This window comes from Canis lupus, chromosome 23 (assembly GCF_048164855.1).
Source record: "Canis lupus baileyi chromosome 23, mCanLup2.hap1, whole genome shotgun sequence".
Taxonomy (NCBI): Eukaryota; Metazoa; Chordata; class Mammalia; order Carnivora; family Canidae; genus Canis; species Canis lupus.
Genome location: NC_132860.1, coordinates 20,319,991 through 20,338,386, shown reverse-complemented (window position 1 = coordinate 20,338,386; position 18,396 = coordinate 20,319,991). Strand labels below are relative to the sequence as shown.

The 18,396-nt window shown below is 39.4% G+C and overlaps 1 protein-coding gene across 1 annotated transcript; it reads right to left on the bottom strand.

The window, feature by feature from the left end:
* Nucleotides 1-749: 749 nt before the first annotated feature.
* LOC140614867 (olfactory receptor 2D2-like) lies at nucleotides 750-6,746 on the bottom strand. The gene is made up of 3 exons (XM_072794247.1): nucleotides 6,612-6,746; nucleotides 5,529-5,583; nucleotides 750-2,214 (listed from the first exon to the last, which is right to left on the bottom strand). The coding sequence occupies exon 3, from the start codon at nucleotides 1,971-1,973 to the stop codon at nucleotides 1,026-1,028; it is 948 nt and encodes a 315-aa protein (XP_072650348.1). The 5' UTR covers nucleotides 1,974-2,214; nucleotides 5,529-5,583; nucleotides 6,612-6,746; the 3' UTR covers nucleotides 750-1,025.
* Nucleotides 6,747-18,396: the final 11,650 nt, after the last annotated feature.

The window sequence follows — 18,396 nt, the reverse complement described above, 5'->3', positions numbered from 1 at the left end:
TTTAAATCTCTGATTTTAGCCAAACTTTAATCATGCCTTCACATTCATTTTGCTCGTCCTTATGTGGTAAGCAGAATAATGGTCCCCCAAAGATGTCCATGTCCTAATCCTCAGGAACTCTAAATATGTTACCTTACACCAGAATAGGACTTTATGCTTAGAATTAAAATAAATATCTTCAAATGGGAGGTTATCCTTGATTATTTATTTATTTATTTATTTTTGGAATATGGTAACAGGAAATCAGAAGATAGGTAGAGAATGAGCTTGAAAAAATTATTCCTGTGTCTTTCTCACTGCCATACAACTAAGTCCACAACTCCTGTCTCATGGCATTCTATATTCAGGTATCCTGTTCAAGTCCTAGTTGTCTTTCAGGCCCAGAGTGGTACCAACTGCTTTCTCACTTGGTAGCCCTGGGATGCCACTATGTGTTGTTAGTTTCCAAAATCCTGTCTTTACCTTTATCTGATAGATAAAATCTCCACGTACCTCATAAGAATGTGAGAAGGACAGCAGAAACCATATATACGTTTTCTTTGTAATCATGCTCTTCACTACCCACTTCAAACACACATGCATGCACATGTGCAGGGACACATACATGTGGCACCTTGCTTATAGTAAGTGATTAAGTACTGATTGTTTATTTATTGGTTATTTGATGAAATAAATTCAGAAATATCTAAAAATAAGAGTTAGAGCATGATCTGGGATAGATTCATAATAATATACCATGTATGATTTTAAACAGATGGATTTCACTGGTCCCAGGATTTATAAAATGTGCATGTTTCTTATAAGATTTCCTAACTCTTAGGAGCCAAAAGACCAACCAGAAGGAAGCAGACCCTCCTTCTGTGGGTCCATGAATTATTGTCCTTCTTCTACAAAGGAAGTACTGGATGAAGGATGGAGGGTAGGTCGACAGCAAGGTCTCAGGATGAGGATCTGACCAAATTCCAAGCTTGCTGAGGAAATTACTCAGTAGTTTGTATAGGTAAGGAGCTAAAAGGGTCTCACAGTCAGTGGCAGATTTCAAGCCTGCATGGGAAATTCCTTGTGGCCACTTTCCTCAGAGCTCCCTTCACATCCTTGTTCCTCAAGCTATAGATGAGGGGATTGAGCATGGGTGTCACCATTGCATAGAACACAGACACAAGTTTTTTCTGTTCTTTGGAAGACTTTGGTGTCATGTAAGTGACAATTCCTGACCCATAAAAGAGGATGACCACCATGAGGTGGGAACCACAGGTAGAGAATGCCTTGAGCCTCCTCACAGATGACTTCATCCTGACCACAGTCACTATGATGTGGCCATAGGATACTAGAATTAGGGAGACAGGTATGAGGAGAATTATGACACCCATGAGGAAAATGGCCATCTCTGAAGTGTGGGTGTCTGTGGATGCCAGGATCAAGAGTGCAGGGGCCTCACAAAAGAAATGAGCAATACTATTGCTCTCTCGGTAAGGCAGCCTTAGTATAAAAGTGGTATCTACCACAGACACCAGAATGCCGCTGGTCCATGATCCCGCAGCCAGCTGAACACACACCCTCCAAGTCATAATGCTAGGGTAATGCAAAGGGTTGCAGATGGCCACGTATCGATCATAGGACATCACTGCCAGCAAGGCACACTGTGTACCCCCAAAAATGAGGAAGAGTAAAAGCTGAGCTGCACAACGTGTGAATGAAATGATCTTTTTCCTGGATAGCAGATGAACCAGGGCCTGAGGAACAATGTTGGTAGAAAAACAGAGATCAGCCAAAGATAAGTTGCAGAGGAAAAAATACATGGGTGTGTGAAGCCGAGAGTCAGCCTGAACAAGGCGCATGAGAAGCAGATTTGCAAGCACAGTAACCAGGTAGACACCCAGGAATAAAATAAATAGGAGCTTCTGAGTGTGGGGGTCATCAGAGAGTCCCATGAGGAGGAACTCTGTCACCTGCGACTGATTTGCTGCTCTCATACTTTGTTGTTTCAGGAAGAAGTCTACATGCTAAACATAGGTCCATAGAACCTCAGATTTGGAGGCCGTTTGAATTGCTCTCAATCACTATCAACCATTCCAAAACTCCCCTTGTTATAAAAATGATCATGCTGCTTTAGTTGGAGCATTTTCAGTGTTGTAAAACTTCGTACTTTTAAGCTGGCGCCTTCATTCTTAGTAAGTGTAGAGTAGATCAAAAGAATCTTCTTATTCTGAATATCTAATAATTAAAGAGATTTGATTAATCTGTAAGTTATGGCATAGAATTTCACTTTATTATCAACTAGAAATTTGAGTCCTATGCTGTTATTGCCACACCTCCCCCATTTTATGCTGGCATAGATTTTTTATTTATTCTTTGGGCATATGACTGTTGTCTCTTCCCTGAAAAGACAGTCACTAAGATATAAAAAATGAAAAAGGGCCAAAGTATCTTAAAGAACTGACATTTTCTTGGACAAAATAACTTGTTTTGAAAGAGCTGGCAAATCAAGAAGTAATGGGCTAGTATGCCATCATCTCTTTGGTAATCGCACCCACGGCTTCGGATGGAACTCCCAAATATCAATCTTAACCATCAAAAACTTCCAAAATGGCAGACACACTATGACAGCATTTCCACTTGAAGCCACCAGGTTGACTAATTTTCTGCGTGCAGACTACACAGCACTAATGCACCACCTCTAGCCCATCAGCTCTCATTGCCTTGCATTACGTGTCTCTTCTTCCCAGAAAATAAAAACTCCTCTTAAAACTAAATCTTTAGCATTTTTGTGACCTTTTATAGACATGATGTGGTGATTTATTTGATCAATTATAATTAATTAATTAAATTTAAAACTTGACCTTATGGTTTAGTAGAGTTGCTTAAGAAGCCTGTCAGATTCTCTGTGTCTAAGGCAGAAACATTGGTTGTTCCTGACTTTGTTCCCTCTCACAGGAAAAAGAAACAACAACTATTCCAGAATAAAACACCACGAAGAAGCAACCTGCACCACAGAGACCAAGAGAGATGGCATTAGAAAGGTAAAAGAAGCAACTACACGTTGAATGCATTGTCCTTCACCCAGGCCGGTGCAACATCATGTGGACAGGCCTCCACTGAGCTTTCTAGTTCTCTAAATAAGAAAAGAAAACCCAGGGGAGATGATCTGCGCTGCCCCAGCATTGTGAGTGCTTTGCAGGAGGCCCTGCTCTGACCCCAAACTATAGGGACTGCAGGGGAGTCAATGGGGCTCTACCACTGGAATCTGATTGTGATAGAGAAGGGAGAGAGGCTTGCAACAATCAGCATACAGATCTTGGCAGAACAAAATTCATACCTGCTGTGCCCAAGGACTAATCCCAACCTGTAGCTTTGCTCATATGCAGGACTAGCTCAGATATGTACTCTGGCCAAGGAACAAGGTGGGGTGCAGAGCTGCTTGATTCAGATCCTCAAAGGAGTTTTACTAACCTCAGAGACTGGTTTCCCAGATGCAGACAGTGAGCTGAATCACAACCCTGCCTGCTGTGAAGAGTGTCTGCTGGCCTCATCTGACCAGAAGGGCTGAGGATAACTCCTGAAGCAGTACAGCCGAGCAGAGCTCTAGCTGAGAGGTCAGTGGGAAGAGCTGATTGCACCCAGAGAAAAGCCAGTACCAGAGGAACATTCCTGTGCTACATACAGGCAGAGGCATTAATTCATAGCCTAGACTGAAGGTAAATCCCAGCCCCTCCTAACTGGAGAACCTGCCTGGGAAACTGAGAGTAGCCTGAAATGACTCAACTCCCACCTAGGCAAGGAAACTAGGGCATCGCCCCACCCACTGTCAAGAGGGTCTCCTGGCTTCATCTGATTGGAAGGACTGGTGACAGCTCCTAGGGCAGTGCATCCCAGGGACATTCAAGCTAAGAGGCAGGTGCACAGAACTGAGAGTTTGCAGAGCAAAGCCAGTGGCTCTGTTCCATCAGGAAGCTTAGGGTGGGTCAAGACAAGAGAACAGAAATTAGCCAGCTTTAGAGCTGCTTTCCCACTGTGCTCAGGCAAGAAATCTTGTGTAGCTCTACTCATCCATGAATACAGCCTTCAGCTTGTGCAACCACAGAACCTCACCACAGCACATTGAAACTGCCTAGCCCATCCAACGGCCCTATATACAGTGGCACTAGAGAAGAGAGCACAACTGTAGCTTCCCTCATCTGTAGAGCAAAACTGATAACATCACTTGGCCAGGGAATTCAGTAAACCTTCTGAAGGACGGATTGGGGTCCTTAAATAAGAGCTGTACAGGCTTTGGGTTCTGTCTTGCTGCCCTGCCAGAGCAGGGAGGCTCTTTCATATATTATTACTAAATATAGTACCCAGTCTTCATCCTCTAAAAAGCCTGACCAGAGAATCCAGGCAGCCACGGGGCCCATCCTACAACCTCACTTCGGTAGGGAACTAAGACAGAAGTCCTAACCCAACTGTTTTTGGCCGGTGGCACACCTCCCATCACATTAATAGAATGAAAGAAAAGAATCATATGATCATCTCAATAGGCACAGAAAAAAAAGATTTGACCAAATTCAACACCCATTTGTGATGAAAACTCAACATATCATTCATAGAAGGAACATATCTCAGTATAATAAAGGCCATGATTTGACAGCCCACAATTATTGTCATAGTTGATGGTGAACAATTGAAAAGCTTTTCCTCTAGGATCAGGAACAAGACAAAGTTGCCCACTTTCACTACTCTAGTCAACATAATACTAGAGGTCCTGGCCAGAGCAATCAGGGAAGAAAAGTAAAAGGTATAACAATTGAAACTGTCTGTATTTGCAAATGATAAAATTTGACATGCAGAAAATCCTAAAGACTCAATCAAAAGAAGAAAACCTGTTAGATCTAATTAATGAATTCAGTAAAGTTGCAGGATCCAAAATCAACAAAATCAGTAGCATTTCTATACACCATCAACACAGTTTCTAAAAAACAAATCAATCCCATTTGTAGTATCATCAAAAACAATAAAATAATTTGGAATAAATGTAAGGAGATGTAAGTGCTCTACGATGAAAACTACAAGACATTGATGAAAGAAATCCAAGACAAAAAGAAATGGAAAGCTATCTCATGTTCATGTTTAGAAGAATTAACTAATGTCAGTACCACCAAAACCTAGCTATAGATTCAATGCTGTCCTTATCAAGAGTCCAATGGCAATTTACAGAAGTAAATGAAACACTCCTCAAGTTTATATGGAACCACGAAAAACTGCAAATCGCCAAAGAAATCTGAGAAAGAAGAACAAAGCAGGAGGCATCACACTTCCTGATTTCTAGCTATATTATAAACCTATCATCAAAACATTATGGCATTGGCATAAATACAAACAAATAAACCAATGGAACATAATGGAGAATACGTAAATAAACTCAAACATATGGAGACAAATAACACTGGACAGGGGAACAAAGAATGCTCAATGAAGGAATGATAATCTGTTTGATAAATGGTGTTGGCGTAATTGGATAGTCACATGCAATAGATTGAAACCAGACTCACCTCTTATACCACTCTCAAAAATTAATTTCCAATGGATTAGACTTAAGTGTAGGTCCTGAAAGAAAACAAATAAAAAACAAAAATAGTAGAAAAGGTGATCAGACTTGTTACCAGAGGCAGAGGGTATGGGGAGGACATTTTGGAGGAGGGGGACCAAAAACTACAACTTCTAGTTATAAGATAGATATATACTAGGGAAAGAATGTAGACCATGACGGCTACAGCTAAGACTACTTTATAGTATATTAGAAAGTTGTTAAGAGAGTACTTCTAAGTTCTCATCAGAAGAATATTTTTCCTTTTCCTTTTTTTTTCTTTTCTTTTTTTCTTGTTTCTCTATAAGAGAAGATGGATATGAGTTGAACCTACTATGGTAATGGTAATCATATCACAATATATGTAAATCAGGCCATCATGCTATATTCCTTGAACTTACACAGTGATGTATGTCAATTATTTCTCAATAAAACTGAGAGGGTGGAGGGTGGAAGACTTTCATTATGTGTAGAGAGATTTGCAAGACTTGGGGAGTAATAATAAAATTTCATGAAATGGTTCAAAAAGAAGGGAGAACAATCTAAAGTCTAAAGATTAAGACCCTATACAAAGTTTAAGCTTTTGGCCCTTTATCTACTTGGTAAAGGTGTCTCAAAATAATGGTTCAAATGCATCACATAAAATGTATAGGGTTGCCAAGAAGACCAGTAATATTCACATAGAGTTTATTACAATAGTTTTAGGAAGCAAATATATAATATAATGATACATGTGCTTCTTTATTAATTAATTAAATATCAAAGCATTGTGGCAGGTCTAATAATGATCTTAATTAGAAAATTAATGAGCATAAAGGATATTTGTAGGTATCTTCAACAACTACAACGTGATATAAAAATACCTGTGATTTCTGTTGGTGATGAAGTCATGGATACTGCTAATGATAGTTTGGCTTAGATACCAACATTCAAACAAGCAGGACATTTTGAATTCCAGTTAGAGTAAAGAAGAAATAAAGAAATAGCATCACATCTTAATTGAAGAGCACTCTAAAGTTCAACTTAAGAAGTCCTAGGCTAGGGGTACCTCGGTGGTTCAGTCAGGGAAGCATCTGCCTTCAGCTCAGGTCATGATCCAGGGTCATGGGATCCAGCCCCACGTTGGACTCCCTGCTCTGCATGGAGCCTGCTTCTCTTCCCTGCCCCTGCTTTCGCTCTCGCTTTCTGTCTAGTCAAATAAATAAATAAAATCTTAAAAAAGCGTTTCCTAGGCTAAAGAAATGCCCCGTTTTCTCAAAAAGACATTATCACATTCTATGTTATCTGATAATGGGGTCTTAGGCATCTGGATAGATCTATGAGTCAAAGCGATGAAGGGTTCCAATTCATCATTGTAAGAAAGCATGAATCAATAAAACATTAATATAAGCAACCACATCTCTAGCTGACATTCTTTGAGGGTTCCCTTATCTAACCCTAGGCCACCTTTCCAGCCATTTTCCCTGCCACATAGTTAGGACGCATTGAATTTTTTTCCTCACTGATTTTTGCTGGGCATAATCCCTTTATTCAGAGGTATGCCCACTACTAGGTTTACTATCACTTTCTTGAACATTCATGATACTTTGAATATTCAGTCAGCTTCTTTGTAGATCAAAAGACATTGGCCAAGCACATTATTGGTACTGGGGATACAGAAAAAAGAACCAGGCCCTGAAGTCAAAGAACCTCAAATACAAATACCCAAACTTAGTCATATAGTCATATTTCATCCTCAGTAGCAGTGTGGTCCCAGAAATATCATAGATTCGTGGCAAATAATAGCTTAATGAATGAATATACTGGGTCAAGTGAGTCTGTATGACCTAACAGTTACTTAAATCAAACTTAAAAAGAACAGCTTCTAAAGAAAAATGTAGTCTATTGCTGAAGTAGCTGACATAAAAATACATTTTGAGACCACACCCTGTTTTAAGAATGGTACTTTGGGAATTTCCTTTCATCTGGTGGAAGGTATTACTTGGCTAGTTCTTAGAGTCTCCCCAAATGCTTTAGACTTTGTTACTCTCTCCACCACAGTTCACACCCGTCCCAGAGTAGAAATTATTGCATGTCTCTAATCTCAGGGAAAATTAAAGGACAAGCAAATATTCTCAGTTTTGATGAATAGAGATACCATAAAACTGAACACTTTTCCCAAAGTTTTAAGTGATGCTTATAATCAGTGGTTAACCTAACAGACGGGCAGCTGCAGGATTTTGCTGATTTCTATACCTTCATCCAACTAATAACTATAGGTTTTTAATGATTCCATTTAGGAAGCATATTACTCAGGAACACCTTTCTTTCTGACCCACACATGTTTCCCATCCCCCACTCCCACTCACTCCCAATACATGTAGACATATACAAGTCAACACATCTAGTCTAGAGACCAGATACATTAGTGTACCTTGAGCCTCGTGTACTTTTATCATGGCTGATAACTTTACATTGGATTTATTTTCTTTCTCTGTGAGTGTAATAAGTGCAAGGACCGCATCTGACTCAACTTTTTTCACAGCATAGAATAAATTGGTCCAGAATAAGTGTACAACACACGTTTTCTGAGCTGATTTCACCTGAGCCAGAATATCAGAAGACAGAGATCTATCTGAGTCAGGGATGAGTGTGACTTGTGATCTGTCAGATGTAGGAGCTCTCACCAACTCTGGCACAATAGTAGAAGACTACACCCCTGTCAAGTCCAAATTTGCTTTTAAAACCATATTATTCTCTAATGCAAATGTGGAGGAGAAAATGTTCCCCCAAGTGACTGTGAACCTGCCCCCAGAGTCAGGAAGCTTCTGAAAGGAAATCATGTGTGCTGTCAACCTTTCTCTCACATCATTCTGCCTTTTCAAGAGATTGAATGTCAACTTTAAGTTCATTTCTCTAATAATGACATTTATGAGAAATCAAACAAGATGATAGGGTCACGGAGCCATGCATTTTCTCATCTGATGTTTTGTTTAGGAAGAAGATTCTGAGGGAGTCCATAGGAACCAAGAGAAAATACTAAATTTCAGTTCTGATTACAAAATCTTGTGTGCTAAAAATCACCTAGTCTCTATAATACATACCCACTTCCTGTCTTCCAAGCCCAGCTCAACAAGGCATAAACATCCCCACTCAGAGGGCAAGTACTGATTCCATGGAAGTTCTACTTAAGTCCTCTCTAGGTGAGGACTATGATTCTTCTTCACAAGGAATTTGGCATTGCAATTATGGTTTGATAAGGTAGACCCACTATGGAAAACACCTTGGCTAGATCTATAAGAGAGTTCTACCCCTAAGGATCAGATTGTTTCAACAAAATTAGTTGAATTTTAAAAGCCAAATTTATGAAAAGATTGACACCAATTCTCTCACAATGTATGCCATATTATTACCTTTGTTCACCATGTGCCTTCTCTTTCCATCTCTCTAATAATCTTACCCCCATTTTCTCATCTGAGGAAGGAAAAAAGATCACATTAGCATGTTAGTGGGCAGAGGGGAGAGCGAAAAAGAGTGTGAGCATCTAGTCATAAGTTATCTGAGTCAAAGAGTTCCATAAAATCTCTGAAGCCAAGATCAAAGACAAGGCAGAAAGGGGAATCCCCACAACTCTGCTGTCCTTCTGTTGCCACCAAATGTGTTATTGACATCAAGGCATACTGTACAACTATAGTTCCATTTAAATGAGGTCACCAGAAGGATACTTGGAGCAGTCTCTGCAGTGGGTGAAGTCTCAGGAGAATTCTGAATCATTAGGGTGGATCTTGAGCTCTGTTTCTTTTAGAGGTTCCCAAATGATTATAAGGAAGACAGAAAATAACATGCAGTTAGCGCTCACATCTCCATTTATGGACCCATTATTAGTTCTGCTCACCTGCCTTCTTTTTTGGGAAGCGTTGTATTGTTGCAATGAAGTAATGGGTTTCTAGGTTCTAGGTTGCAACCCCGTTGTATTATGTATTATATATATGATTTTTAAGAACTTCATAATTTGAACAATGTGAATATGATGTGCCCCAGATAATAAAAGATTCTACGATTATTAACATTTTAACCCTATTTTCTTGGTTTCTCCTTATACACATAGTTATTTTTTAGAATGGCTATTATTTTTTTATTGGAATTCAATTTGCCAACATATAGCATAACACCCAGTGCTCATCCCATCAAGTGCCCCCCTCAGTGCCCGTCACCCAGTGACCCCCATCCCCGGCTCACCTCCCTTTCCACCACCCCATAGTTATTTTAATAGCTTGATGCTAAATCATGGACGTACTGCCCAGAATACATAAGGAACTCCTACAGGTAGGAAAAGTCAGAAAATTCCAGTTTTTTTTTTTTAATTTTTTTTTAAATTTTTTTTTAAATTTTTATTTATTTATGATAGTCACAGAGGGAGAAGGAGAGAGAGGCAGAGACATAGGCAGAGGGAGAAGCAGGCTCCATGCACCGGAAGCCCGACGTGGGATTCGATCCCAGGTCTCCAGGATCGCGCCCTGGGCCAAAGGCAGGCGCCAAACCGCTGCGCCACCCAGGGATCCCCAGAAAATTCCAGTTTTTAAAATGGGGAAAAGACTAGACAAGTCTTTACAGCATAGGAAATACAAATTACTAAGAAGTATATGAAAAGGTACACAGTGGAATTAGCCACGAGAACACATAAATTAAAAGCATAGTGAAATCCATTAAGGCTCAAAAGAATGGATTAAAATGTTTGAGGATGTGGAGTACTTCACATTGCTGATGGGAGTTTAACTTGGCACAATCAATTCAAAAAGTCCATTTGGAAGCGTCTCTGAAAACTTACCTTAAATATATGCCCTCCCTCCTACAACCAGTAGTTTTACTCCTCTGTGGTATCCATACTTTGTGGATAGGAGTGTTTAAATCCACCATAAATATGAACGATGATTTTTATAAAAGCCTTACTTTTAATAGCTCGATGTGGAAACAATATAAATTTCATGGATAGTAGAAAGGATAAATTGTAATACAGTCATGCAGTGCAATACTTTGATATTTTTGAAAGAATAAACTACTACTACATGAAACCAGGTAGACAGAAAGATGTTTAGTAGAAGAAGCCAGACATTAGGAAATGTATTCCTTTTATAAAAAGATTTTATTTATTTATTTGAGAGAGAGAATAAGCAAGAGAAGGAGCAGAGGGAGAGGGTCATATCCAAAATATATAAAGAACTACTGCAACTCAAAACTAAAAAAGATAAACAACACAATTTAAAAATGGACAAAGGACTTGTCTGTAGGATAGATACACAAATAGCTGACAAGAACAGGAAAGGATGCTGCACAACATTAGGCATTTGGTAATTACTAATTAAAACCCAGTTAGAAATAGAACCTCCTCCTTTTCTATTTGCAATATTGCCAAGCCTCTAAAAGAAAAGAGTGGTGGCATTGGTGAAAAAAAAAAAAAAGGACTAATAAGTGCAACAGAATTCAGAGCTCATAGACAGACTAATGTGAAATTTAATGTTCAACAAAGATATTTCCAAAAATCCTTGAAAGAAGGCAAATAGTGTATTACAACGTATTGCTAAATACTAGTTTACTACCTAGAGAAAAATAAAACTGCATTTCTACCTACACGACACAGAAGGTAGACTCTAAATGGATTAAGTAACTAATAGTTAAAATAGAACAATGACATTATATAAGAAAACATAAGGGAACATTTATCTTTCTGACCTAGAAGACGGAATCTCCAAAGCACAGACCATAATGAAACAGTTGATGAATTTGATTTCCTCAATATCTGAGATTTGTCTTCAATGAAGAACATTATGAAGAAAGTTTAAAAGGGGAAAAAATGGATGATATATTTGTGTTATGTGAAACAAATAGAAAATAACTTCATATCAGGAATTCTTAATAAATTCTAAAATGCAGGAAGAAAATGAAGAAATGTCTAATAGGAAAAACACAAGCATACACACACACACGCACGTGCATACACACACACACACACACACACACACACACACACACCAGAGGATATACAAGGGAATTCACAAAAATTACCTTCAAAGGCTTACAAGAATAGAAAACAATACTGAAATTCATTAGAATTGAAAGGTCTACAAATTGAAACAACAAAGAAGCCTCTATTTTCTCCTATGAGGCATGCAGAAATTTGTCAGATACTGTAAAGTGTGGGCAAAAGGTAGAAGAGAGAAGAAAACTCATTTACATTTGGGAAAATGTAGAGAGGTGCAGCCATTCTGGGAAGGAATCTGGTGTTACTGGGTCACCTTATGCCTGTGCATATTCTATGATACAAGAATTATTGCTAAATAGGGAGCCAAAGATTTTCTCACACAGAAAATTGTACCGTCATATGGTATATTCCTGTAATCTTTGTGGTTCTGTTATTTGTGTTGGAACCGTGTTGTGTGATGTGGATATCCTTCACTGGGAGAAGAGAGAAATGAAAATGCAAGAGATGTGCACCAAGGATATTGCACAGCAGTAGGGAGAAGGATTAGATGAACACCTGGCATTGTAAATGATCTTAAAGACTCAATTAAGTGAAAAAGGTAAACAAAGAGGCATATAACACAATATCATTTATGTAAAGTAAAAATATGTCCACAAACAAAACATTTTTTGGAAATGTGAGGAAAATAAGAGCATCACATGCATTAAACGGTTACAAAGTCAGTGGGAATGAAGTATGGGTATATATTATGCAGACAAATTCATAATAAACAAGAAAGGGGCTTTAAAATCACTAATCATGCAAAGTATCGTATACTGAGGAATATAATTAACTCCATTCTCCACACCGGAGAACACACACCCAAAAACCAGGAGAAATAAAATTGCATGGTACTTGTACAGAAATACGAAGTCAGGAAAGGAACCATCTACAGAGTGCTAAAATAGATCAAATTTAGCAAGAGTTTAATTTCTCTAATAAAAGACACTTAACATTGATGAGAATTTTCCAGTAAATGGTGTTAAATGACCATTAAGAGGAAAAAGCTCGGATCTCTAAAGCACTCCTTACATCAGAATAAATTCTAGATATATCATGATGTAAATTAAGCTGTACATGTAAGCAAAACTATGAAAATCTTAGAAGACAAACGGGATGTTTTTTTTTTAAAGATTTATTTATTCATGAGAGACACACAGAGAGAGAGAGAGAGGAGAGAGAGAGAGAGGCAAAGACACAGGCAGAGGGAGAAGCAGGCTCCATGCAGGGAGCCCGATGGGGGACTCGATCCCCAGACTCCAGGATCACACCCTGAGCTGAAGGCATACGCCCAACTCCTGAGGCACCCAGATGTCCCACAGAATGATTTTTAAAAAGCATAACTTGTTATCAACAGAGACATTTCAAATTTTAGCACAAAATCAAGTCATAAGGAAAACGACTGATTAAATTATAAATGTATGATACAAAAGTCCCTAAAAGCAGGTCACCTGGGTAGTTCAGTGGTTGAGGGCCTGCCTTTGACTCAGGTCATGATCCCAGGGGTCCTGGGATCAATTCCCATATCAGGCTTCTCACAGGGAACCTGTTCCCCCTCTTTTATGTCTCTGCCTCTCTTTGTGCCTCTCATGAATAAATAAATTAAATCTTTAAAGAAAAAAACTCCATAAAGTCACCTGGCAAAGTAGAAAAAGACTTGTTTTTCGGGATGCCTGTGTAGCTCAGCGGTTAAGCATCTGCCTTCAGCTCACGGTGTGATCCCAGGGTCCCGGGATCAAGTCCCACATCGGGGAGCCTGCATGGAGCCTGTTTCTCCCTCTGCCTGTGTCTCTGCCTCTCTCTCTCTATGCTCTCATGAATAAATAAATAAAATCTTTAAAAATAAAGACTTGTGTTTAACACAAAATCAAACAACCCATTTTTCATAATATACAAGGATTTTACACAGCAGTAACAAAAATTTGAATGGCCTAATAAAAGAAAAGTAACAAAGGAAATACACAGTCATTTCACAGAATAAATAGAAAATGAAAATCATCAATAAGCATATAAAACTATGCTCATCCTCAACTGTAATTAAAGTATCATATAATAAGCTAAGAGGGACATACCATTTTTTGACCTAATGGATTAACAAAATTGAAGAGTTTCACACTACCAAATGGTAGTAAAGTTGTAACTAAATAGAAACTTTTATGCAATGTTGATGAGTGTATCATGTTGATATTAAGACCTTGCTAAACAAATTGAACTCTACCACATAAGGTAATCATATGACATCAAAACAGATATAAACCAAAATGAAAGCACTAGCCCTACAATTAAGCTTGTAGTACTTGGCAGCCCCGGTGGTGCAGCGGTTTGGCGCCACCTGCAGCCCGGGGTGTGATCCTGGAGACCGGGGATTGAGTCCCGCGTGGGGCTCCCTGCAGTCTGCTTTTCCCTCTGCCCTTCTCATGAATAAATAAAATCTTAAAAAAAAAAAAAGTTGTAGTACTCAGCTAGCATCCAAACAATTCAATATCTGTTTATTTTCATTTCTATTTAATTACCATATATGTGAAAACACAAGTTTGATGACTTGTGAACCCCTGAGATATATCTGCTGATGCTATCTGGAGTACCACTGGTGTAAGGTTTGAACGAAGGGTGCTAGTATGAGTTAGAGACTTCAGCCTGTGACCTCAAATAGAACACCGAGTGCCCTAGGATGTCTCAGAGGATGGAAAGGTAATCAGGTTGAGGGCTTCTCAAGCTCCAGGGAATGCCCTATTTACATACTCTCAGGACCTCAGCTTTAAATAGATCCTTGAAGGAAAAATGCTCTCTGTTCAGGAGTGGGACCTAGGAGAATTGGAGTTTGTACCTGGAATTCAGTAAGGCAGAAAGGCTTGGGGTGGAGTCAGACTCCTAGGATGACTGGAGTGCAGCCCCGAGAGGCATTGCTTAGGGGCCAACCCACAACCGGTGCTGTCCTTCCAGACTGGATCTGGAGGCTGCAGACATCATTCCCTCCCACACTTGATCCTTGATCCTTCACCAGGGACCTGGCAGCACAGTTTCTGCCTCCTCTCTGCCTCCAGGTGAGAGTGGACAAGCTGGTGATGGGCCTCAGGCCATAGGAATCTTAGTACCCATTGGGGGTTGTGAGGTGGGCATGGCATTGGGAAAGGTAAGTTTTGTCATTTGCTTTCTTGCACATCAATGTTGCTCCTTGTTAGCCACCCAGAGACTATTGTATTCCCACTCTTCTCCAGGACCCCAGCCCAAAAATGCTTTCCCAGACTTTCTTCTTCAGGGATGAGGCTCCTTCCAGAGAGATCACAGAGGTTGTGCCTCTTACTGTTGAAAAGCAACTGCCTGATTCTTTCTTTGCCTCCTTGGTCAGGCCTTCAGCAGCATTGCTTGCCTCAGCTTGCATTTGTCCCACCCTCTCCCATTGAACAAGCAAGGGGCTAGAAGGAAACAGGAATCTTGCTTCAAGGAATCCGGTCAAGAGCTCCTTGCTCTTGCGTCTTCTCCGGGTCTAGGAGATGTGAAGGAATCAGGACTGCGTGGTACAGCCTTCTAGGAAGGCAGCACTGCTGCCTCCAAGCCCCTGGTGAGTTAGGGCAGACAGTGGTGTGAGTCCAGTTACAGGCAGTGCTGGCCTTCTAGCCCTGAAGAGGATACTAGCGCCCACTACAGGTGCCCTCGCGCAAACATCCCATAGTGTGGTATCCTTCACATAAGGTCAGGCATGTGGGTTCCCACAACACCCAGCCTTGGTCAGTATCCAGTTGGCTCAGGACCCACTCTGGGACATCTTTGGTTGTTGTGAAAGATATGGTGGCCATGAGGGTATGCAAATTAGAGTATGAAATACTTCAGTGAGTATCTGTGGTGATGGATGTCTGTGTGTTTATATAAGATATTGTGAAGCTGAGAGTGAGTATACTAACATGTGATGTGTGTATATGACAAGGAACAATGCCATGTATGCAATGTGACTGTGTGAGACACAGTGACTAAGAGAAAATTTCTGGAAAGGCCATATTAGAAATAATGTTATTATGGCCTCAGATGATGAAAGATGCATTCCCTATCCTTTCGATTTGGGGACAGAGCCATACTTTCAAATCTCTTCCTGTATTTCTTCCTTCTGTTTTTTCTCCACATCTCCAGATTCTATCCTCTAAGTTAAGCTTCTGTTCCCTGATTTCATCTAACTTCTATTCTCTTCATTGTATTTTCCCACTCCGATTCTTTCCTCCTCATTTTTCCTACAAATTCAATAACATAACATCATTATTTAATTAATTAGCAAATTGAACAAAGTTAGATGAAATCTTTAGACTATGGAAAAATAATTATCCTTGGCTGCCTTTAGAATACAAAAGATACTACATTTCATCTTATTCACTTCCTTTTCCCCAAGTTTTATTACTCTCGTGTTTGGACAGCTTCCCTATCACATATGTATGTCAATCTAAAAATCCTACCTTTAAGGGATAGAGATTCAGTCTTCAAATATGCTGTACAGTGTTTACCTGGATGCTAAGTTTTTGTTGTGGGTTAAGAGTTTATCACTGAGGAGGCACCTGGGTAACTCACTGGTTGAGTGTATGCCTCCGCCTAGGATGTGATCATGGAGTCCCGGGATCCAGTCCCGCATCGGGCTCCCTGTGAGGAACCTGCTTCTCCCTCTGCCTATATCTCTGCCCCTCTCCCTGTGTCTCTCATGAATAAATAAATAAAATCTTTTTTAAAAAGTTTATCACTGAGGTAGTAAGGGTATTATTTAATGGAATTCTCTTTAGAGGGACAGAAACATACACAACCTGCATATGCACATACACATGCAGATATACACACCACATATGTATGGTTTATACCCATACATGTTATTTTCACAACCTACTTTTTATTTTTTTAAGATTCTATTTATTTTTTCATGAAAGACACAGAGTGAGAGAGAGAGAGAGGCAGAGACACAGGCAGAGGGAGAAGCAGGCTCCATGCTGGGAGCGTGACATGGGACTCGATCCCAGCACTCCAGGATCATCATGCCCTGGACCGAAGGCAGGCACTAAACCGCTGAGCCACCCAGGGATCCACAGCCTACTTCTTAAACTCAACAGTGTGAGCAACATCTTTCTAAGGAAAATATAGGTCTACTTATGTGTTAGTAGACATAGGTCTACTAACCTTAATGGCTTAAGGTTAGTGCATCATGATCACAGCAGCCATTTCTTTCAATGTAGCTGTCAGACGTTGTGCAAACTACTTTCCATTAGGTTCTCAACTTAATCTGTACATCCATGCTATAAATTTGTGGTGTTATACCCAATTCTTTGTGGTGTTATGTCCAATTCACACTAAGCAACAGGCATAAAGGAGCTAAATCAACTGGCCAAAGCCACAGAGCTAAGAAACAGGGGGAAAGGATTCAACCTGTGTCTGTAGGATGACACATCTGTACTGTTACCCATTTCTCTATAAGGTATAGATTATATTATATAGGAAAACAAGAATTTACTCAGCACATCACTTACTGCTAGACTGTAAATTGTTTTATTCTGGAAATAATCCTATATGTGAATATCCTTTGAAGCAAAGTTTCATACATACCTATAATTATTTCCAAAATGTAAGGTCCCAAAAATAGCATTGTTCAGAAACAAAAGGCAGTTCCATTTTGTAAATTTTTAATATTTTCAAATCACCTTCCAGAGAGATTTTATAAATGCTACATGTGTACATTTTTCATATCTGCTTGCCCCATTCTCAAAAGTACAGTGAATGATTTCAATCTATTTCACCTTTGCTAACCTACTGTGAAAGGAACAGTATTATTTATTTTCTGTTTCTCTAAGTGAAGATGAACATTCTTTACACAGGTTGGGCATTTGTATTTCTTCTGTAAATTGGCTGTGTAACATCCTGTTTGCATCATTTTCATTGGTATTCTTTTTACTCTTTTTAAAAGCTTAAAAGCTCTTTGATATCCTAGTTTCCTACTTGGTGTTTATATGTTAACTGTGTATGTTCTTTACTTAACCACTTATTTTTACCTTGTTTTATAATAGACTATCCCGCCCCCCTAACTTAATGGTTATGGTTTTCATGGCATCCTTAGTAGGTCTTTTCCCACAGAAAGTACTCAGTTACATTTTCTACTGGTAATAGTATGGTGTCTTCGGTTTTATTTTTTCTTACACTGAGATATTTAATCCGTGTGTATTTGGGGGAAAAATAAGAATTGTTGTGAGAGTGTTTTGTTTCCAAACAGATACCCAGATATCCTAACACCATTTTTAAGTAATACGTACACCTTTCTCTGTTAATTTAGATGACGCTTGTATCATTCATGTCCTTGTATTCTTTTTATATATATATAAATTTGTTTTTTATTGGTGTTCAATTTGCCAACATCTAGAATAACACCCAGTGCTCATCCCATCAAGTGCTCCCCTCAGTGCCCGTCACCCAGTCACCCCCACCCCCCACCCACCTCCCCTTCCACCACTCCTAGTTCATTTCCCAGAGTTAGGAGCCTTTCATGTTCTGTCTGCCTTTCTGATATTTCGCACTCCTTTTTTCTCCTTTCCCCTTTATTCCCTTTCACTATTTTTTTATATTCCCCAAATGAATGAGACCAAATGCTGAGTAAAATAAGTCAATCGGAGAAGGACAAACATGTCCGCATATTCTTGATTTTGATTCTTCACTACTTTATTTCATTGAGATGTTTGTGCTTGGGCTAATACAATACATATAAATTAATCAGATTTAATTGTGTATCTTAGTATCAGGTAGGTTAAATCTTCTAACCTCACCCTACCACAGTGCTTTTCAGTTTCATTTTTTTCAGATATTTACTGTGAATATTTTC